The sequence below is a fragment of the Lagopus muta genome, chromosome 4 (genome assembly GCF_023343835.1).
Source record: "Lagopus muta isolate bLagMut1 chromosome 4, bLagMut1 primary, whole genome shotgun sequence".
Lineage (NCBI taxonomy): Eukaryota > Metazoa > Chordata > Aves > Galliformes > Phasianidae > Lagopus > Lagopus muta.
Window position 1 is genome coordinate 15,392,191 of NC_064436.1, and position 17,698 is coordinate 15,409,888.

At 46.0% G+C, this 17,698-nt stretch overlaps 1 protein-coding gene across 1 annotated transcript; it reads right to left on the reverse strand.

Moving 5' to 3' along the window:
* Positions 1-8: 8 nt before the first annotated feature.
* On the reverse strand, positions 9-13,556 carry PPP2CB (protein phosphatase 2 catalytic subunit beta). Its single transcript, XM_048942814.1, has 7 exons — positions 13,305-13,556; positions 5,385-5,594; positions 4,951-5,124; positions 4,332-4,421; positions 2,081-2,242; positions 1,180-1,298; positions 9-716 (listed from the first exon to the last, which is right to left on the reverse strand). Exons 1-7 carry the CDS (start codon positions 13,404-13,406, stop codon positions 644-646), a joined length of 930 nt encoding a protein of 309 aa, XP_048798771.1. The 5' UTR covers positions 13,407-13,556; the 3' UTR covers positions 9-643.
* Between the last annotated feature and the right edge of the window lie 4,142 nt (positions 13,557-17,698).

Here is a 17,698-nt window from a genome sequence, read left to right on the forward strand (position 1 = left end):
GACGGGAATCGAGCTAAAAAGGGAACGCTTTATTCCGTGTTATGACAACGTACTCCCAAAAGCAGGAATCGCTCCCCTTCTCCTGGCAGCGCAGAAGGGCAGGGGGTGCAAGGGGGCCTTAAGGGCCACCCGACCCCTGCCGGGGGCAGGGCTGCACGCCCTGGGCCGGGCCGCCCGGGGCTTCGGCCAGCCTGGCCTGCTCCACTTCAGGCGCTCATCTTTCAGTAAAATCAAGAGTGGTGGGGTAAAGAAGTTAGTGTGCATTTCCCTTAAAAATGAACTCCGAAACGCTAATTCATGCCAGTTAACCACTAGAACTAAAAATTTACAAATAAGCGTAAAAGGAGATGGAAGCGTTTGAGTTACCTTGTCCTCTCTGAACAGTCCAGAAAAAAAAACCCAACAAAAAATGACTACAATACAGCAGGCAAACTGACTGTTGGACTGATTGGTATAGGATATATAGTGTTGTAAGGAATTCAGTCTCAAGTTGTGCTGAACGCTCTTCGTCCTCAGTATGGCACATTTTGGTCCATGAAGGGGATTATAAGTAGAGACGAACCCCGATTTCTGACAGAAACAAGTAAATATTGTTGCTCTTTAAAACACCAGGCGTACTTCCTTCTAAAAGGTTATGAGAGGTTTATAGGAAGTAGTCTGGGGTACGACGGGTGACATGAGGCTCTCCACGACGAGGTGCTGGGTCAAACTGAAGGCTGCAGGAAAGAAAAAGGGGTCATTGCTCTTCCACACAAGGCAGTTTCCAATACTGCAAACAAGACTTGCTCTCCTGCTGCTGGCACTTTATTTTCCCAGCTGCTTCCACCTGAAGTGTCCCAGATCTCCCACAACCCCAAATCTAAATCCAGAGGATGTAGCAGGTCCCCAAACTGATGACCAGCAGGAGGCAAACTCATCTGCTGGTAGAAATACTGCTCACAGGAGCAAACACGGCCTGGCCCTGCAGAAGCTCCAATGTTTCAGAACCAGGAAAAGGAGACAAAGCAGTACCTAAGAAACGTTTTTAAGAGCTTAAGTAGCTCCTTTTAGAGCTTGACTTAAGTTCCAGAGCAGTTTGAACTAGGTTTTCATGAAAGGACCCCTTTGGAAAGGATCAGGCTTTCCTCCTAGTCTGGAACCGTTAAGCAGGAAGAGAACAGCTTGAAGCACGTTACTTACAAGGAATATTTTAAAGTGTCATCTAGTTCCATGATAGCGGCCTGGTTCCCACAGCGGTAGCAGTAATTGGGCGCACTGAAAATGGTCACCACGTTTCGGTCATGGCACCAGTTATAACCCTGCCAGGAAAAAGAGAAAAGAAGTCTCTGTTAAACCTCAACCCTCAGTCCATCTGAATTTCCTCAAACAACAAGCCTCAAGCTATTTGTGAAACAGTAGGTTCCTTCTAGGTAGTTCCAATTTCAAAAGGCACTCTACAACATCAACAAAGTGGTGTTTACAAGCAATGTTTACCTAGCGATAATAATTTAAGCCATTCTATATGGAGGCTGGCTATTTGCCACTGATGTGTTTGTATGCAAATTGTGGATTACACAAGAAGGAAAACTAGAGATTTCAGCTAAACCCTCAGCTTTCATTCACCACAAATGAATTTTGCCAATTCACTTGGAAGGGAATTCTGACACACGCTACTCCTTACAAGACCTGCTTGAATGAGATGTAAAAATAAATCTGCTCCATTGACCCACTAGGCATTTTTCTATCAAGACATACAAGAATACACCATCAGCAGCCAAAGTTAAGGCTTAATCCCTGACATATCTGACTACTGTGTACTATAGGGCAGCCTGTTTAATACGGCATGTAAGAAGATTACTACTTCAACAAACAGGGTATGGCAGGGTCTCTAGCAATGTGCTTAGTTACAGAGCAGGTCAAAGCATCATCCTTTTACATAGCCTGTTGTTTTAACATGATTAAAATCTCTCTTAGGAACTTACCTGCCTCACCTTTATGTGTCAGCTCGTGCAAATGCACCCAAAGGTCTCACAAAAGAGACAAGAATTTACATCTACCTTTTTTTTCTTTTTGCCTGTCCAGCCGACAGTGCTTCCCCTACCTCCATGACAAGTTGGTGAGCACGGGAAACCAGTGTAAGACCATTGGCATGGTTGAATGTTTCAGAAATGTCTTGCCCAAACGTGTAGCCGGCACCACGTGGAGATATACCCCAGCCGCCACGATCATCTGGATCCGACCACAACAGATCACACATTGGACCCTTGAAAAAAAGTGAGTGTTCTTTGTTAGCTTTCATCATGATTACAAAATAGTTATAAAAATACAACTTTAAATATTTACAGTAAAAAGCCTGCCTGCATGTTATTCTCTGCATAAGCCACATATGTTTATGTAGCAATAGTTACTCCAGTCAACATCCATTCACAAGGAATGAATACGCACACAGCTGAGCAGTCCGTACTACCAGAGAACTGTGTGGCCACCTCCAGCACACACTGCTCGCCAGCTCGCTTCACCTAGCCAGAGCTGCAAAGATGTGCAGAACAGATCCACGTGCTTCTTCCTGACTCTCACAGTATAATAAAGGCCACACAGGAAAACATGTATGCAAGTCCGAGGATACACAAAGGGTTCATCAGTGCCAGCCAACTTGTAATAAATTAATGGAAGGGAAATTACCCACGTGAAGCTACGAACTAATCAAAAGATTGATGGTTAATCTTCAGCAGTTCTTCTGGCAGGGTATTAAGCATGTAATTTCCTCTGCTGAATTGTTCTTCATTGGATTTTACATATTCAGAAATATCCTGGTACTTTTAACAATCACAGGTGAGGCTCAGCAGCTTTTCTCGCTGAGCTATTAAGAAACTAAGGGGCACTACAAACTGTCTAGTACTTATCAAAGCCCTCTGCTGTTTCCCATCCATTGATCCAAGCTACGTGGTAGGGATCACGTACAGAGGTTCTTGGGAAACGGATTCAGCCATCAGATGCAGCATAAGACTGTGAAAAAACTGTGAAAACCCCAGAGTAACAAAACAATAATTACCATCTATCCACAATCAGAAGCCCCACCAGGCAGCCTCCTTCCTAATTCTGGAGGCAATTCCAACAGCTTATTTCAGATTTTCAGAAATCTCAGACAGACCTTGCCACTCTATTCTTGCTCCTGTACCCAACACGTTTCAGGACAAGCAGTTTGTTTCCATGGAGGGATCAAGACCATCTGTAAGCCCCAACAATTCCAACAGAGCAGAGCTATTTGCTAGCCTTGGAGCTCAGAGAGTGGTTTCTTCAGTCCAACTGGCACTCTCCAGCTGCTCCACATGGGACTCCTGCACATCAGCATGTCCTATAGGCTCCCTCTAACTTTGTCAGGTCCCCCAGAAGAAAGAGAGTAGCAATGAACACGGTGAAGACACAAAAATCATAGAATCATAGAATCACCAAGGTTGGAAAAGACCTTCAAGATCATCCAGTCCAACCATTCACCTATTCCCAGTAGCTCCCACTAAACCATGTCCCTCAACACAACATCCAGCCTTTCCTTGAACACCCCCAGGCTCGGTGATTCCACCACCTCCCTGGGCAGTCCATTCCAGTGCCTGACCACCCTTTCTGAAAAGTAATACTTCCTCATGTCCAGCCTGAATCTCCCCTGCCGTAGCTTGAAGCCATTCCCTCTGGTCCTATCACTAATGACACGAGAGAAGAGGCCGACCCCCAGCTCACTACAACCTCCCTTCAGGAAGTTATAGAGAGCAATAAGGTCTCCCCTGAGCCTCCTCTTCTCCAGGCTGAACATTCCCAGCTCCTTCAGCCTCTCCTCATATGGCCTGTGTTCCAGACCCCTCACCAGCTTTGTTGCCCTCCTTTGAACACGTTCCAGGGCCTCAATATCTTTCTTGCAGTGAGGGGCCCAAAACTGGACAAAGTACTCGAGGTGCGGCCTCACTAGTGCTGAATATAGGGGAAGGAAAAGGACTGGCTGAGGTGGAGGGACAGTGACACGACAGCTTAGTGTGCTGGTGGTTGGTTCACAAGGAAGTGTGCAATGGGGCACTTTCCCTTGGCAATATGACTGAGTCATCATAACAGTCAAGAAAATATGTTGCTGTGAAAAACAGCTGTGAAAACCTCACAGCTGTCCTTTTGCACATTGCTGTAATCACAGCATATTGACTTGATTGTGTTTTAACCAAATGAATTTTCATTTGCTATAGCTCTTACTGAGGCAATAACCTTCTGCAGAACAGCATGTCTCACTGCGTGAATGCATTTCTGCATGACTGTACATTTGCATTTTCAACAAACATATGTAAATTGTAGTGCATCTAGCTTCCTGTTACCTCATGTGGAACTTCCTGCAGGCGGTCCAGAGCCCTGATATGATCCAGTGTATCTATGGATGGAGAGAGGCCACCGTGGAGACAGAATATCTGTTGCAGGAAAAAAGAGCAATCCATTAAATGCATTTTTGCTATGGGAAGACTCGTCTCAGAAACAGCTGGTTTTAACCCATTATTTTGCAATTACAGTGGTCTACCCTTACGAGGCAGAAACAAATTTTAATTCTCTCAGATGGAAACAAAACTGGACGGCTGCACATTGCACACTAGTATCAGAGCAACAAACATCCTGTGCCTTCAGTATCACAGCAATATGTCAACTCGCAAGTGATGTATCATAAGGAGATTCTCACCTGCTGAAGACTTCTTTAAAATAAACAGCATCTGCAATACCCTGACACTCCTTAGGCAGCAAACAGAGGCCTTGTTGTACCATCAGCTTGTATTAATAGTTCACCCAATTCTTCCCCAAACCCACAGTAAACACCTGGGCTTTACAAAAAATTCTGGCCACAAGCTAAGACAGCTTGTTTGAGATTGTTCATGCATGGGTCAGACAGCACAGACTGCACTGTGCTACCAAACAAACAGTTTTGTTTATTTGGGGCAGGAAGCTTACCTGGCCATCTACTAGAGCTGTAAGCGGAAGATAATCAAACAGATCTGTGAAATACTTCCAGACATTGGCATTGCCGTATTTCCGCAGACATTCGTCATAAAAGCCATACACTTGTGTAATTTGTCTGCTTTCATGATTTCCTCTCAGTATTGTAATGCGTTCTGGGTAACGCACCTATTGACCAAAAAGGGGGGAAAAAAGAGCAGCTTTCCTTTAACACAAGAACTGTATAAAAGATATGGAGAAATACCAACTAGAAGTTCAAGCAGCAGACAAGCACTCAGGCCTATTATATAAAAGCATGTGTCCATTAACACATTCCAACTTACATCCATTTAGCTCAAGCCAACTGCAGTGTCAAGGGGGGAACAATTCTTTCATATCCCCTCCAAAGCACAGTTTTGCCCAAAGTTATCAAAGCTGTCCAGCCGTACCTTTAACGCTACTAGTAGAGTCACCGTTTCCACTGAGTAGTAGCCTCTGTCCACGTAGTCTCCCATGAACAGGTAATTTGTGTCTGGAGACTTCCCACCGATTCTAAAGAGTTCCATAAGATCGTGGAATTGGCCATGGACGTCCCCACAGACGGTGACAGGGCAACGTACCTCTTGCACATTTGACTCTTTTGTAAGAATTTCTTTAGCCTAACAAGAGAAAAACAAAACAAACAAAAAACAACAGAACAAAAATGCATGAAGCTCCTCTACTAGCAGGTGCAGAAGTTATTCCACTGCGTTTGCACTGGAAAATCAGTTTCCCTCTAATAGAGAAGGATGGCCACTAGAAAAAGAGCTTGTTGAATAAGCAAAGGCAATGTGCATTTTACAAACCGTTGTGCAAGAAGACAAGTTTGGTACTGTGAAGCCTGGACACACAGATTTTATTGTACCATATGTGACAATAAGCAAATTCAAAGAAGTAAATAAACAAGTTAATTCTTAACCTGTCCTGAAATTAAGGAGTGTGAATTTCAAGACTTGCTGTTGCATACAACTTCCATCACTGATGGGCTTCATCCATGAAATCTCTGCTTTTTCCAGTCATTTCTGAATTGCATACAATGACTGCAAGTGCTATTCCAGTGTCTTCATTAATGTCACATGCAGATCTCATCTCCTTAAGCACAACTGACTTGTTTGTTTGAAGCATGCCGGTCCATTTGCTTGATAGATCTCTTGGTTCAGAAGAGCTCAGGTCAATTCATCTGACCTGTGTGAACTACAGCAGCACTGGGGTTCCAGTCTGACTGCCAAAGCCAAGTGCTGCTCAGCTTTGTGATGCCTAGCAGCTTTACCTCAAGAATGACAACTGTATCACTGGTCATCTCACGTCCTGTCAGAACCTCCGTGAGAGGCTTGTGTGAACAGGGTTTGGAAACCTGTGGCCATGGCAGAACACCAGAAGAGACTGCATGTTGCCCAGGCAACTATTATGGCTTCTGAAAAACTTGGTTTACAAAAGCAAGGGTAAAGCCAGATACTATTTCACGCTTATTCCAATAGTTAAACCACGGCCTCTGAAGCTTCTTTGAGAAGTTACCTGACTTGCAGTGATACACTTGCACACAGGCTCTCTGCTCCTGCCACATTTTAGCCTGACTGCCACCCAAGTTACTGCTTTCCATCCCACGCAGCCATGAGGCTCCACATAGCAGGCTCAAATCTCTCTGCTGCCAGCCCTGACAGCTAATCTTCACCGCCTTCATCCTCTGGCATCCCTCGTGCTTCCTCCTCCCATCGCTGCACACCCAGGAACCAAGCATGCTATCCTAAAACTGGGATTTGGCAGGAACAGATTTGTGCCATGGAAACAGCACTGCAAGCAGTGCATTTGCTCAGTATCTACAAAGCCAGCTCATCATCTGAGCAAAGCTGATGCTAAGCAAGGCTGAATGTGACGAGGCAACTCGCCCGGCAGAAAAGCCGGGCACTGCTGTGGCACTAGATGAGCAGGACCACATTACTCTGCCAAATGGCAATGAGAACAAGTGGCAGAGCATTGGGCACCTGAGGCAGCTATCTGAAGGCACTGTGCTCTCAGATCACGTTATGATAAGAGACAACTGTCAGGAACAGGAATCTCTCAGCTATTCCCAGCTGTTCCCAGGACACACAGGAACCATCAAATCCATCTCGTTTGCAGAGGGGAGGGTTTCTTCTTGCTGAAGTCGTAAGGAATAAAAGCATTTGTAAACCTTACCTGTACTAAACTGGCACAAACCTCAGTGCATATGCATGAGGCACTTTTCTAGCCCGGGGCACCTACTTCCTGCCAAATTTCCAATTCTTTTCCAAGTTTAATTTAAATTCCTCTGGAGATATTATCAACTTCCTGGCCGTAACCTGGCAACAACACAACTACAGATGGAGGGAAGGCATTCCTGAATTTAGTCATCTCTCTGCACCCAGCAGTTCCTATGCTAATTACAGCCACGTAATGTAGTAATGTAGCCTATCTGCATTACTTCTTATTATGGTTGTTTTTGCTGCCTCCAGTTCATTAGCTGATATAGGCCAGAGCCGTGGCACATCTGAAGCACAGAGAGCACCCATGGGCAGGCTCAGCCAGATTCGGACAGAAAGGACAAAGGATCACCCGTGCAGAACAGTCACTCACAGGTGGCGATCTGGCTGCTCTCCAAGTCCCTTTGCTTAGGATGAGTGAGGTCCCACCTACCACATGGTAAGAAGCTGCTTACTGAGGACACCCTCAGCAGGCACCCCTGAGCACATCTGTCTTCACGTTCAAGTGTTCAGATGCCTTGCTTCTTACGCACTGGGAAAAAAAAACACTAAAGCCCACTGGCTTGGCTAATGCCCAGCCTGCCACCTGCATGGTATGTAACCTGAGGGATGTGACCCTGATTCTCAGAGACATCCTGATTATAGACTGAGTGATGTGGAGTCCACTTCGCAGTTCTAAATGGACTGTAAACTGCTGAACACATGGCATCTGAGTGCAACAGCCCTCCTGAGTTCCTCCTGTTCATGCCTTTAAAAGCACTCACGGGACCTCTCAAGAACTCCAGCCCTCAAGGAGCGACAGAAAATTCAGTCACAAAACACTTGTTCTGTGTGTTCTGACATATGCTGTGTGAAGCAAGAGACTGGGCTTCACTGGGAATTGGAGTTAACCGAACCACAACAGGTGCCAGGTATTTTCTGTCTTTTTTTTTAATTGTGCACGCTGCTCCTTTCTCAGCTGCATGAAAAGACAGGGTCTTTGTGCTTCTGGGAGAAAGATGCGGGGCATGACACAGGCATCATGCATACCTGCCAGTGTCCCAGTCCCATGCATGCATCCTGGGAACACATACAGGTAAAGAAGCATTCAAGAAACAGAGGGCAGCTGCTTTTGTGCAGTAACACCCAAAATGCTCATGTTAAATGCATCCTAGGAAGGTGGGTCAGCAGGACACTTGAAATATTGGTACTAGGAGAATCTAGAAGTTTCCCATCAGGAGAGAGAAGGAGCTGACAGCTGAAAAACAGCAGCTTCTTCAACTGCCAACCAGCTGTTACTGTTTACCCTCTTCTAGCTTACTTTGAAGACATACATGAAAAATAAAATTTGTCATGTTAATATTGCTTGGGAGCTGAGCTGACCACAGAAGTTTGCTCTCAAATGATCTTCTAAGGCAAAATGAGATCTTTAAAATCTTAAGCACCATTGAAAACATCCGAGAAAAGCTGCAATCGATCAACTCTGGTTGCCCTTTTCACTGAGCATAGGTAGCACTACAACACAAAGACTGAAAAAGCATCAATACAAAGGAAAAAATTCTATGATGCCCCGCATTACTGTCATTTATTTATGAAGGCTGTTAAATAACTAGTAAAATCATTTTTAGCTACTTTTTTTCTAGCACATCAGCTTTCTAACCATGTCCCCCATTTGTTTTGGATTAAAGCCACTTTCCAAGTATGAGTGAATAAAAGTAACTGTTGTGGAACTGCTCAGTCATGGCCTGAACCAGTGATTAAGCACCTGGTGGGAAGGCAGGGCCAACCCAGGGCAGCTCAGGTGCATGCAATGTACTCCAGTGAACAGAAGGGGTGGACCCAGAATCCACCCCTTCCCAGACCTCATTTAAGGGTTGGCAAGGGGAAGTGAGGGCATCTCTCTGGAGATTTCTATCTATTGGAGGCCTTCCACAGGTAAGCAATTTTTCTTCCCTTGTTTTTGAGTCCATGGCTGCTACATTTGGGTTCATTTTCATTTGTTGTAGCCTAGGATTGTGCTACTCTGCTGATATTGCTGTACTTTCCATTGCATTATAGCATTTCATCATTACAATAGTAAAAACCTCCTGCTCTTAAATAGGCATAATATTTACAGTGCTTGCCCTCAAAATTATGCTGAGGAGTAAGTTATTTGTTGGTTGTGAGTTTGCCAATCAAACTGGCTCTCAGCTCGTTCCCAGCAGACCAGAAGTTGAAGCTGCCTGCCATCCCGACCCTTGATCTGCATGGATAGATGCTGGAGGACGTGTCCCAGCACTTTACTGTGTTGTCACTGCAAGAAGAAACTGAACAGTCTCAGGACTCAAACACAACCTCTTAATACACTGCTCTGAAACTGGAGATCTTACACAGGCCCTGAGACTACTGCCAAGATCACCAGGAGTCTAAGCCTCTGTGAGAGGCTTAATGATCAAACACATTATCTCTCACACTACTTGGATTTGTCTATGAGACCTGTGTAGGCTGACTCCATCAGTGAGAGGATTAAGATGCATCCAGATTTTCTATGTCAGGCTTTCCCTAGAGCATAATAGAGACCCAGGCACCAGATTAACATAAGGTCCTTTCACAGCACAAAAACACAGCTTCTTCTGGAAGATTCACTGACCTCAGTGTGACTGCTGGAGGCCCTTACTTCAGGAATCAGAGAAACCAGCTATGGAGTTCCTAATTTAAATCAGCCAGTTGCAATTAATTTAACCATAGCATCAACAGGCTGAGGATCTTAAGATCTCAGAGGTGCCTCAGCAGCGTTGTTTGACAAGAGCCAGCTGGATTCTCCCCAAATGGGAGGGTAGCTGGAGTGCTGGAGCTGCCCTACCCTTCAACAGCAGAGGGCACCCAACAGCAAAACGGATGCCAACGTGGATGCACACTCCTAGAGACATCCAGGCCAGTATGTGCAAGATAAACTTCACTGCTGAAGAGATAAAATACTGCTGACTGTGATCCACCATAATGCTCTCAGAATGTGTCATGGTTTGAGTGGCATCCAGGATGCTATTTGGCTTCCTCGCTCATACTAATTTCACCGATTACTGCAGAAGAGCCTACAAGCTCATTCTACTGAAATTATTACTGTGCAGAATGACCTCGGAGAGCAGAACTGTCACAGGTACATGGCAGTAACAGCAGTATTCTCTGAAGCACCAACTGGCTTCTGCTCAGCTTCAAGAATCAGTGTATGATTACCTTTCAGCAACTGGACAAGAAATGCAAGTCTTCATTAGTGGTTAGAATCCTTCTCCTCCCACCTCTTTGCAACACAAAGCTCTCCAGCTGCTCAAAACTACTCTCTACTCCCCTCTTAGATAAACAGAGACCAAGGATGTTAAAAAAAAAAAAAAGCTACAAAGAAATAGATGGTTATAGATGGTTGTCTGCTTGTGTTTAAGAAACAGCCTTTAACTTGATTTTCTTTATGCCGTATCCTATATTAATGAAAACCTGTCTTTATTATAACTAAGGTCTCAACTCCCTCATCAGCAGAATTAATTTGCTCACTTGACCTGAATCTCAAATTGAAGAGCATTTAAAGCTTTTCATGTACAACTTTGAGAGCACTTCCTGTTATATGAATCCACTGCCTCAGTCTTTCAGCCCAGCTTTAGCTGCTCAAAGTGCAGGTTGAGGGGCAGCAGTGCCCACACGGGATCAAAAGGAGTTCCATCCAGAAAGTGCTACCCTCCTGTGAGTACCCAAATTCAAAGCAAGCGCAACCATGGATAAAGAACATGCCAGTGCACCTCTGATTAAGTGCAGACAGCATCAAAGGCTGAGCTCCATAGATATTCTCACTGCGTATTTAATGAGAGCAGAAAAAAGGTTTTTAACAACCTTCATCTACTCACGTGACTACAATAATCAAGTTAAGCACGATGAGATACAGGAAGTCTGATGTCTATTTCCCTAACAGGCTGGATACATTTATGGTGCCTAGAAGCTCCAGTAGCGACAATAATTGTTTGTTCATCTATTATAGTCTAAATATCAGCATGAATTTAGTTTTCATTTTAAGACCAGCAGAATGGGAAGTGTTTTATTGCTATCAGTGGATGACATCTTGATTAATTCTATAAAGAATATAAGATGGATTAGCTGCCAAAGTTATGTCATAACCAGGCAGATCAATTTAGTGATTCTACAGGTGGAAATTTCAAAAGCTTTCTGAGAAAGAATGACTTCTATACCGTGTATGAGCCAGGCTATCTCCAGTCCTTCCCTCATTACTTTCTGTAAGGCCAGCAAGTGAAACCAAGAATGATACACACTTGCAAGTCTGGGACTTGATCTGTTTTTGTATCTCCCGCTTTCATGTAAAACTTTCTAGATGTTTGTTTTTTTTTTGCATTTTTTTTTTTCCATTTTAACCACCTAATACAATTACTAATTAAAACCTGAAGCAGCAGTTACTACTGCACTTGACCAGAAAGGTTGTTAAGGGTTTCTCAAGTATTATCTCAAGGAAACAAACCAAGCTTTCTGACAGAACTGCAAATCAGTTACCAACGCTACCTGAAAACTAGATGCTGCAATAGCTTACAGTCATTACCAAAAACAACATGCTGTGCCTTACAAGTTCACATCCTACCTGTCACTTTTGAGGCCTGACATTCCCTTCACCTGCAGCTGCACTCTCAACTTGGCACCTCTCCCTGCTTTGCAGCCACTGACTGCAATGCAATCTACTGACAGTATTGTCCAGCTTTTGAAAACAGCAGCCACAGCTCCTTCTCTGGCTTCATTGTTAATTAAGAAGGGAAATTTTTTTTTGTAACAGCTTGGCAGTTGGAACAACAGTTCAGAACTCTTGTTGTTTTGAACTGGAAATAAATTCTTTCAGGCTCATCAGATGGATTTCACACAGGACAGCACAGCCACAAGAATCGCGCTTGCTCTCAAGAAAACTACATCTCAAGGCCCTTCTGTTGCTCCCTGCTGTAGCACCAGCCTTCCTCTCAACTGTCACAGCTCTGTGAGTGCAGAAAAAGCCATAAAGCAAATGGGCAGTCTCAGCATGGGTAAGAAAAAGAACGTGGGAAAGGAAATAGAGGCCAATGTGCAGTCAGACAGAAGGCAGGACCATGGGTAAAAGCATCTGCCAGGCAGCCACAGCTTGGAGTCCTAAAGAATATCCGCCTGTGGCACTCAAGCAACTCTACCTTCTGAAGGGCACTCTTAGCATGTTATGAGGTGATGGCACAGACCCTCTCTACCGTTCAAATCTATTGCTGTGGTGGCCTACTGAAAACTTGAGAAAAAGAAATAGTTGCATCTTCTGAAAGCTGTCACCAAGGTGTTTAGTCACTGGCCAAAATGCCAGGAACAGACACCGGAACAGATCACCTGGTCCTGAAAGAAGTCAGTAAGACACAGGTAACTGACACAACAGCAAAACCAAGCTCACTATCATCAATACAAAAAGTACAGGGAACAACGAGCTAGCTGTCAGGCACACAGGCAGAGCAGTTATCAGCTGATCTGGTGCACGGCAACGGTCCCTGCTGTCACTGAGCTAGAAAGCGAACTGCAAGAACAGTCTTAGCCGTTCCATTGTGAAGAAACCTACTTCAGCTCCTTGGCCTTGTCACATCTCATACTTGTAAAGAAATCCTACCTCAGTCATAGACTGCAGTATGGAGAAGTGTGCCTGCACACAGGCATTTAACAAAAGACAAAAGCCACCAAGACCTGTCTCCTGTCTTTGCAGCCTCCACTAAACACACCTGAACAGCGTGCTACCGAAGGGACATCCAACAGCGATCGAGAGTGGCAAACTATCATTTTTCCAACCACTTCCTACTCTATCCCAGCCTTCCTTCAGCAAGGCATAAGCTTCTCTTTCAGGCAGCACTACAGCCCACCCGCCGCCCCTCTCCGCCCTCCTCCATCCCTCAACGCACGTCAGAGGTTTCCCACAGACAGGAGCCGTTCTACACCCGACGCCTCCCGACGCTCGGAGCCGCGATGCGGGCAGCGCCGGGCGGGCCCGCGGCAACCAGCGCGGAGGCACAAACGAGCCCGGCTCCTCCCGCCCGCGGCGCCGGGCCCCCGCACGGCCACCTTCGGCACCTCAGCCTCCCTGCGCCGATCCGTCTCTCCCCGCCTCACCTTCTCGCAGAGGCTGCGGACCTGGCTCTCGCTCAGCTGCCGGCACTCGTTCAGCTGCTCGATCCACTGGTCCAGCTCCTTGGCGAAGCTCTTCTCCTCCATGACGGCGCTGCCGGCCGGGACCGGGCCCTTCGCACTGGGCGCCCGCGAGGGCCGGGCCCGCCTGAGGCTGGCAGCGCAACGGCGGGGGCGCGCGGCCTGCTGCGCTCCCCGGAATGGCGGCCCCCGGCCCTGCGCACTTCCGCCTGCCTCCGCCCCCGCCTGCACTTCCGGTCCGCCACTGCGCCTGCGCGGGGTTTCGCGCCGCGGCGTAACGGTCGCCGCCCGCCTGCGGGGTGGCCCGGCATCGTGCCCGGGGGAGCCGCTGCCGTGTAGCTGCGCCGCGGAATCGCAGGACGCCGCGAACACGGGGTACCTCGGCTCTGCTGCTTCACTGTGGGCGGTCGCTCTGCTTTGGCCCGACTGGCCGAAACGTCTCGCCTTGCAGACCGGAGTCAATAACGGAAAGCAAATGCGGCTTGCAGCCTCTGGAGCTGTGCGGCACCTGTGCGGGGTGCGAGGTCCCACCGAGCCCCCGGTTAGGCGCCGCCCCGCTGCCGTAGCGGCCTTGGCCTGGCAGAGAGGTGAGACTGCCCTCTGGAATCGGAGCGCTGAGGCACTGCGGGTAGCGCAGCGCTGCGTGCCCTTCTGCAGAGGAGTTCCTCAGCACGTGCTGCTCCTTGGAAATGCGGAGTAACGCCATAAGACGGCCGTGTCTTTTGGCTAGCTCTGGTGCACGTTAAACCACGCCGTGTATTACAGTGTCCTTTCGTTGCATCATCTTAGGGGCAAGTGTGATCAGGACTGGTGTGCATGTGCCCTTATGTACCTAACACAGCATCTCACGGCCAGCTCTAGATCACTACCAAAAAACGTACTGTGTACTGCAGTGTACAGAACTCCTTGGATCTTCTGCGTTTTTTGGGCACAAGTTTCAACATTCTCCTCATAAATAATGCTGACAGACAACATGCAATTTCCTCAGTTTCCACGGGCTGAAACAACCAGAGTTTCTGAAATTCACTTTCCCTCACATGAAGCTGGAAATCAAGGGGTGTAGCACACTGTGCACCTTTAATGAGCTTTCCAACTAAAAATACATTTAGCAAAGTAAAAGGGAGTGATATATTTACAAAAATACAATTTTTTAGTTGCTCCTAAAGGGCTTCTGCCATTTCTGGACTCACAAAAGGTGCTTTTGTGAGCTGTGAACAGCTTGGAAAACTCAGCCAAGACAGCCCCTGGACTGCTCACCAGGCTGCTGAAACCCACTGGGTCTTCCATACTATCTTGCCAAAAAGGAGTCCTGAGGGTATTTTACTTCTGAGTCTCATAAATTAAGACTTAAGCAATCAGATACATAAAGCACTTGTAATGCTTCCAACTTGGTCCTTGGTGATGACACCAGGGGCAGCTTAACTTCAGTGTGATACACACCTTGAAGATCTTTTCCACCTGGACCTGATGGCTCCACGCAATAAAGAGGTTGATGCTGACATGCTGGAAAGAGGTATGCGCCTAGGAGGGGTCCATCCAGCTCTTCCAGAAGGTCCTGCTGGTGTGGTATTCTCCTCAGCATTGTATCTCCTCCCTGTGCATCACTCGTGCACAGTGGGGCCCCTCACGTTCGCACCCCATGTGGCATGGGCACTCCCTGGTACCCCTAGCACCTGATACAGCCTTGCATATGTCTTCTGCAGTGGCTCTGCTGAGTCCCAGCACCCCTGTGACAACAGTGGGAGAGGCAGTATTGGGGGGTTGTACTTGAGGGGGCATGAGAAATCATCTGAGGAAACAAATATACATTATTTAGGGTGGTGTGAGGATGCTTGGCACACCCAGGGACTGAGCAGAACTTGTTGCCTTCCATTTGAGGCTACAGGGAGATAAAGGGGCATTTTGTGGGGCAGGAACAGGCACTGTTCTTTTAATTTCATCTACTCACAGACTGGATTCTGTACCTGAAGATGCATGGTTTGCAACCACTTGTGAGTGCTGCCTTCCTCTGTACAATCTCTAGTAATCAATGCAAATGCCTTGTTAACGTGTGGCACTGAAAAACCAAGATGGTGCTGTTCACCTTTCTGAGGAGAAAGAAAGATTTTGCTACATCTCCTCCTGTGAACATCATTAGATGTCCACAGCTTTTGGCTGCTGTTTTTGGTGACGACATCACGATAAATTGTTTCCTTCTCAAATGCAAAACACCGACATCAGAAATTACTTAACTTCAATGAATACATTAATAACTATTTAATCTCTTAACTGTACTTAAGTGTACTGAAATGCAGTGATTCTTCTGTTGTACACTTACCATTTTGAAGGATGTAATTATGAAAGACTGGTGAAAGAGGACATAAGGTTGAAAAGCCCTGGGGAGAAGATGTGAGATAACCAAAAGAGATAGATTTATATTCTGGGTCTTGGCTAAAATTATTGCCCCTCACAGGCGGACACATTTCCCTGTCTTACTCACAGGAAGCGCCCACGTGGGAGACACTGTAAGGGCAGCTCTGAGTGACTGAACCCTGAAACAGACATACTGTGCATCAGGCAAGAAGAATCAGACCAGACAGTTCAGACTACACAAGTAAGCAAATTTATTTTAAGACAGAACAAATATTGTGGCAAACAACAATATGCAAATTCAGTTGGTAACAGGGGTAAATATCAGACTTTGTTTTCAAATAGATATAAAATATATTCAGATTTTGTTTTCTCCAGAAAGCAGCTCATGTGGGGGGCTTGGAATGGGAAGGGTCTGTCCACACTATCCAACAGCCCATAAAGCCCCAGAACCAACAGTGACTCCTCTGCCAGTGGGGCTGCATGTGTGGGCTCTCCCCTCACAGGACAGAGGTGCCTGTTGGGACTCCAGCTCCTCTTCAGTAATTCCCTCCCTTCTGGTAAAAAGCCAATTCTTGGTACAGACTCCACTTTTGGTTGTGGAGGAGTTGGAGCAGCACCACAGTGTCCACCTACCTGGGGATGGAGTGGTCACAGGTGTCCTTTTTAGGCACAGACAAGCACGCAGAGAGCTGCTGGGGAGGCAGCTCACCTCCAAAGGCAGAGGAGTCACAGTAAGTCCTGGCCCCATGCTCGCCATGGAGAAAGAGGACAGGATTGCCTACTGGAGCACAGGAACGGCTGCGAACCAAGGGGGAGAGAGCTGCTTTCTGGAAAAGCCATCCCAAATAAAAGCACACATAGAAAACATTAGATTGTCAATGATGCTTTGAAACAAATTCAAGTTTATCATTTAGTGTGTGTGTGTTCACTTTGTACAAACAGAGGAGAAATACTGTGAAACTTCAAGCTCTGGTCAGCATGTCCTCAGTTAGTGTCCACAGAAGCACCATAAGGTATGGGAGAGTTAGCACCACAGAGTTGTAGGACCTAACTGATAACATGCATCATTGTTGAAAAACTGGGGACATGGAGATCCATGGGGGACATGGTACAGTCCATTAGAAACAATACAAGGCAATTTATGCGTCGTCATACAGTACAATACAGTCACTGACCAACCAACCCTTTGAGTACAGTACGGAACATGTAACACTTTGCACCCTGTTAACACTAGGGGACTAAGAGACTCTCACACTTTTCTTTCCTTCTGGCCAATTCTGGTACCAAAATGTGCAGGAAGGATGAAGAGCTTGACCCTTTCCTGACATGCTTCCCAGGATCTGCACGTCAGGAGAGACGGGTCCTGACAGCCCCAGAAGTGCTCCTTACTTCTGGCATAGTGAGAACAGGGTTAATTGAAAAAGTGCTAAATTACAGTACATTTGCATTTTTATATGTCAACTACTGAACAGCGAAACAGATCGTTTGAAAACAGAATTGGTATTGTACAGTAAGTTCACACTTAATTCTTCACCGTTTCTACACTTGTAACACATGCATTTTATTTCCATTAGTGTGATTCCAGTAGTACCAACATCCTTCAGAACAATGATCTAACATTAAACAAAACTCCCTAAGAAAAATACTGAGCATCACATAAGTTCCAGAAAAATCTGTTAATGAGCATCACAATGTACTCAGATTTACATCTAGGGTTCTTCATGCCATGAATTTAAAACACCTTTTGGTTAATATCCTGAAAATAAATCAAACCCCCCCAAAATAATAATAACAGTAATAATAATAGTAATAATAATAATAATAATAATAATAATACCACAAAAAGAACAGGTGGGGAAAATAAATTCTCTGTCTGTAGGTTATATGTGCACACACATACATGCACACATACACATTGATGGGTGCATAGGTGTGTGTGCATTTGGAGACTGCTTCCTGCAATGCACAATTAGTTCGATAAACTTGACTCATTTCAAGGTCATTCA